General features: G+C 47.4%; 1 protein-coding gene across 4 annotated transcripts in view; it reads left to right on the forward strand.

The window, feature by feature from the left end:
- Positions 1–6,000, forward strand: part of baiap2l1b (BAR/IMD domain containing adaptor protein 2 like 1b) — a 37,483-nt gene that overhangs the window by 21,744 nt on the left and 9,739 nt on the right. For all 4 annotated transcript variants that reach the window (XM_061224425.1, XM_061224422.1, XM_061224426.1 and 1 more), the window contains 4 exons: positions 553–705; positions 1,685–1,840; positions 2,305–2,470; positions 3,269–3,476. In XM_061224425.1, the coding sequence (XP_061080409.1) occupies positions 553–705; positions 1,685–1,840; positions 2,305–2,470; positions 3,269–3,476 (683 nt within the window). The remainder of the gene's footprint in view (positions 1–552; positions 706–1,684; positions 1,841–2,304; positions 2,471–3,268; positions 3,477–6,000) is intronic.

The following is a 6,000-nucleotide window of genomic DNA, read 5'->3' on the forward strand; positions in this document are numbered from 1 at the left end:
ATTTTCTAGATTTTATAAGCAAGAATGAATGGTTTTGCAGCATTCCGTGACCAGGTATGCAAATAGCAAATGCAAATATGTATGAATGCAAATCCAGCGTTGTCTACCTGGACTGCAGTGGAGTCGTAGCTGTATTTATTTGTTTTTCCTGGATAGCTTCTATGGCAGGTTTGTTTTACATATCCTCCTATCAAACAGCAGGGTGAGCCAATCCAGGTTTGCTCTGGGCTAAAATATAGAAGCCCCCTGATATGATTTATTAAACCACTGTTGCACATCAAGGTGTTATCTAGGACAACTCAGCCAGTTCTCCTGGAGAAGCCAAAGCTGGTCATTCTGGATGACGCCGCTTGATTGGGTCATTTATAGTCCTTTGTTGCCAGTCACCATAGACATGGCATTCCGATTGCGCCCTTCCCAATGCTTTCTCTGTCCAGACCATTTGAGATTAAATTTGACTGATTCTGTCTCCAGACCACTAGAAGTGAGACGTTCTGATTGGTCCTGTGGCCAGTGACTCTAAGACGAGACGTTGTGACTGGTTCCCTGCAGTATCTGGAGACGCTGTCGTCGCAGCAGATGGACATGCAGAAGTTCATAGCGGACGGCTGTAAGGAGGCCCTGATGGAGGAGAAGCGGCGCTTCTGCTTCCTGGTGGATAAGCACTGCGCCTTTGCCTACGAGTGCTCCCTCTTCCACGACAAGGTCAAGCAACACCCGCCGCCATCCGCACACAGGCAGGAGGCCTGCTAGCACCAGGGCTAAAAACACACTACGATGACCGTCTTGCACACAATAGGTTACCATAATTTTCTTTTCATTTTACCATTCCTTTGGAACTATCTGATTTTAGATAGACCCAACACATTATAGACAGAGACGTTTATTTCCAGTCTTGTTATCATTGGAAAGTGTTGCCCTACTGAAAATTAGATTTGGAATCAAGTGGCCATACCTATTGTTAACAGAGATATTCAATGCTGTCCCAGAATACTATTTTTGAACAACAAGGAAACAAGGAAAAAACTTCAACTATGGGAAAAGAAAATATCAACTACAGTGCATTATTTGGTATCATTATCTATTCAGGTTTGGAAACAATCCTAATATTGATCCAGCATACATATTTGCATTAACGAGCTGGTGTACAGGCCTACCTAATAAAGTGCTCAGTGAGTGACTATGCAGAATACACCTGACAGGTCTGAAAAGGCATGAGCCTGTTTGTGAAATCTTCCTCTGTGTGTTGAGCCTGTTTGTGAAATCTTCCTCCGTGTGTTGAGCCTGTTTGTGAAATCTTCCTCCGTGTGTTGAGCCTGTTTGTGAAATCTTCCTCCGTGTGTTGAGCCTGTTTGTGAAATCTGTCTCTGTGTGTTGAGCCTGTTTGTGAAATCTTCCTCCATGTGCTGAGCCTGTTTGTGAAATCTTCCTCTGTGTGTTGAGCCTGTTTGTGAAATCTTCCTCCATGTGTTGAGCCTGTTTGTGAAATCTTCCTCTGTGTGTTGAGCCTGTTTGTGAAATCTTTCTCTGTGTGTTGAGCCTGTTTGTGAAATCTGTCTCTGTGTGTTGAGCCTGTTTGTGAAATCTGTCTCTGTGTGTTGAGCCCGTTTGTGAAATCTTTATCCATGTGTTGAGCCTGTTTGTGAAATCTGTCTCCGTGTTTTCGGTTCGGTGGGCGATGCAGGTGAAAGAGCTGCTGATGTCCAAGGTGCCCGCCTGGCAGGATAAGTACTGCGACACCACGGAAGTGCCGGATACCGTGGCGACCATGATCGAGGGGCTGAAAGCCGCCACGCCCCAGCCGTCCCCCTCCTTAACGCACGGCGGGAACCACGTCAGGGTGAGCCGCGTAGAACCAGTGCAGTCACCGATCAAACGCTGATCCACCATATTAATAAACAATACCCATATTGGGAATCACAACACCCATCTCAAATCACAACCATTGATCAGCCATATTAATAAATAATACCCATATTAGAACTCGAAACACCCATCTCAGCAATCATAACCACTGATGGACCATATTAATATCTCGCTCCTACTTCAAACCACTGTTTATAATAATGTTTATCTGAGTAATAACTGATAATAACAAGAAGAAGCATGCCCATCGCTGTAATCACAATCGTTGATATTAATATTGGAATAAAGTGTGTGTGTAGGAGGCCCATTGTAGTGAACACTTCATACTATACTATAGTTTCTGTAGTACCATGGAAGGAGGGGGGGTGTGAAAATGAGAGTATGTGTGTGGAGGTTAAACCCTTTCCTTCTCTTTGTTTTCATGTCTCTGGGGTCCAGGCGAACTCGGACGCCATGATCCCACCCCCAGCCCCACCCCTGAAGGCCCACTCCAGCCCCCTCACCAGCATGTTCACCCCAAACAAGCCCACAGAGCCCCTCGTACCCATCACCCCTGTCACCCCTGTTGCCCCTGTCGCACCCGTCGGACCCAACCCCCCCTCAGGCATGTGCCCGCACCAGTCTGTCTGTGTCTCTGTGTCTCTGTCTGCCTGTCTGCCTGTCTGTCTGCCTGTCTGCCTGTCTGCCTGTCTGTGTCTCCTTCTGTCTGCATCTGTGTCTGTGTCTATCTGTCTGTGTCTGTGTGTCTCTGTCTGCCTGTCTGCCTGTCTGCCTGCCTGTCTGCCTGTGTCTCCTTCTGTCTGCATCTGTGTCTGTGTCTATCTGTCTGTGTCTCTGTGTCTCTGTCTGCCTGTCTGCCTGTCTGTCTGCCTGTCTGTGTCTCCTTCTGTCTGCATCTGTGTCTGTGTCTATCTGTCTGTGTCTCTGTTTCTCTGTCTGTGTCTCCTTCTGTCTGCGTCTGTGTCTGTGTCTATCTGTGTCTCTGTCTGTCTGTCTGTCTGTCTGTCTGTGTCTCTGTCTGTCTGTCTGTGTCTCTGTGTCTCGGTCTGTCTGTCTGTCTGTGTCTCTGTGTCTCGTTCTCTCTGTTGGTCTGTCCCAGAAAATATATAGAAAAGCTTAAATTATATTCTTAATATAATAGCAATAGTGCATGACTAATATACTCGATAACTAAAATACTACCTGATATCAGTGTAGCATTTACCGTTAACTAATTTAAGCACCAGTGCCCCTTATTCTGTTGTGGTCTATTCACAAAACAAATGAATGAAAAATCCTCATAGGACAATACAGGCATTTTTCAATCCATGAATCTTTTAAAAACTGATTAAATAGAAAATGTAATTTACCCCATCCCTGTTTTATATCTGAGCGGTAACAATGTCTTCCTCCCGGCCTGCAGATAACGGCGAGCCAGCCACCCTTTCCAGGTCTGAGTCAGTCTCCTCGGACCTGAACACGGCAAATAAGCCCAAGGTCCGCACCATCTTCCCCCACACGGCCGAGAACAACGACACGCTGCTCAGCTTCGAGGAGGGAGACATCGTCACGCTGCTCATCCCAGACGAGCGGGACGGCTGGCTGTACGGCAAGCTCGATAGGACCAGCGGGTGAGTCACAGACACCGAGTCACAGACAGGGAATCACAGACAGTAACAGGACCAGCGGGTGAGTCACAGACGCCGAGTCACAGACAGGGAATCACAGACAATGACAGATAGGACCAGCCAGTGAGTCACAGACGCCAAGTCACAGACAGGGAATCACAGACAGAGAATCACAGACAGTGACAGATAGGACCAGCGGGTGAGTCACAGACGCCGAGTCACAGACAGGGAATCACAGACAGTGACAGATAGGACCAGCGGGTGAGTCACAGACGCCGAGTCACAGACAGGGAATCACAGACAGTGACAGGACCAGTGGGTGAGTCACAGACTGAATCACAGACAGTGACAGGACCAGCCAGTGGGTCACAGACTGAGAATCACAGAGAATCACAGACAGTGACAGATAGGACCAGTGGGTGAGTCACAGACTGAATCACAGACAATGACAGGACCAGCCTGTGAGTTACAGACAGAGAGTCACAGACAATGACAGATAGGACCAGCCAGTGAGTCACAGACAACTAGCCACCAGATGGAGAATCAGACAGTGACAGCAAGTGAGTCGCAGATGCCGAGTCACAGACAGTGACAGAGCTGCCAATGAGCGATAAGCATGTGGGGTGGTCCAGATTCATGTCAGGAACTGACTGGGACTTGGGGGTGCAAGGGGCCAGCTTTCAAGTTTTTTTGTAGTGATACCTACATTTTTGCTCAAAAAGTCTATTTTTCCATTGGACTGCATTCATGTTTAACTGCAAATCTGAAATATTTCCACTCACATACTGATGTTCAATCTATGCTACATATTTTCAGAGATTTTCTTTTTTTCATTATTTATTCCAAGGTCCAATTTTTTCCACCTAGCACACAGGAGATTGAGTCGTTTTCATTTCCCTAAAAACGCTCTGACGTTAAATCTTTGCACGCCCGTTTGGCAACTACTCAAGCGTCCTTCATTGGTTCACTGGTGCCACCGAGGCACGTCGTTTACCCTGCGTTTTCTTCCTTGTGCTTGTGACCAAGAACACAAATAAGCATGAGCAGTGAGTGAAAATGCAGCCCTGTGTGGCAGAATCTTTCCCCACTGGTTTCTATTGGCATCGCTGTCTCTATAGTATATATAGCATACTCCGAGGTGGGGTGGTAGCGTAGCGCTGTGGTGAAGGTAGGGACAGTTGCGGTGGCCTGCGAGAGGTGAAGCGCTTTACATTTACATTTTAGTCATTTGGCAGACGCTTTTAATCCAAAGCGACTTACAAGTGCATAGGTTCTACCACAAGTCAAAGCATCACATCCAGAACTAGGAAAATACACCTGGACTGCTGTTCTAAACATATAGTCGTCATCATAAGTGCAATTTTTTTTTTTTTTTTGGGGGGGGGGGGGGGTTAGACAGGGATAGGGGTATCAGAAGGGGGGGTCGGGGTAAATCAGCAGGGAGGACTAAGGTAGAGTTTGAAGAGGTGTGTTTTGAGTCTGCGTCGAAATAGGGGGAGGGATTCTGCTGTCCTGACAGTGGTAGGCAAGTCATTCCACCACTGAGGAACCAGAACGGAAAACAGGCGTGAATGTGCAGCTCAACCGCCAGGTGCACGTAGAGAGGGAACCGTAAGGCGACCAGAGCTGGCAGACTGGAGTGGTCTAGCTGGGGAGTAGGGAGTGATCAGGGATTGTATGTAATGTGGGGCAGTCCCCTTAGCAGCCTGAAATGCCAACACTAGGGCCTTGAATCGGATGCGTGCGGCAATAGGAAGCCAGTGGAGGCCAATGAGAAGCGGGGTGACATGAGCCGACCTGGGCTGACTGGTGATCAAGCGGGCTGCAGCATTCTGGACCAGCTGGAGGGGCTTGATGGCGCACGCTGGGAGACCGGCTAGGAGGGAGTTGCAGTTGCAGCTTTCACACCAGTCAAATGACACGGTGCATTCGTTATATGCACTGGATTAGTGGTGTAGTGGTTCTGGAATCTTCCATAAATGTATTTGAACAAAGCTACCCCCCCCTAAGGTGTTTTTAGATATTTTTCAGATGAAGGAACCTCCATTAGATCTATTTATATAAGAAGGACATTTTTGAAATAGCCGAGGTGGAAATGCCTGTTTTTCGCATACGTGTGTTTATTTTCACGATCCGTTCTTCCGCTAATACGCCCGTGTGAGACTCTGTGCGCATATTTTGGATGCCAAGCGTGGCGGTGCTCTTGTGCAGCTATGAAACGCCAGCAATCAGCCTAATCCTCCGTCAACTTTCACTTCCTGCGTCATCTCATATGATCTCAGGAAAAAGCTCCAAGTAAGACCTTTTCTTTCGGAAGTAGATGTATGCGATTACATGATTGTTACACAATTCGGGGTTGTTTTTGCATGAGATACAAGCTTTCAGGCTCTGGTTCACACTCTCACCGCAAATAAAAATACCACAACAAAGCCACTCCCCAATTAAACAAATGATGAATCTGCTCACAGGAAAAATTCAGATAAACATTCCAGAGGCCGTCAATTGGCTACCCATCTTCCCCCCCAAC

Source organism: Conger conger, chromosome 16 (genome assembly GCF_963514075.1).
Source record: "Conger conger chromosome 16, fConCon1.1, whole genome shotgun sequence".
Taxonomy (NCBI): Eukaryota; Metazoa; Chordata; class Actinopteri; order Anguilliformes; family Congridae; genus Conger; species Conger conger.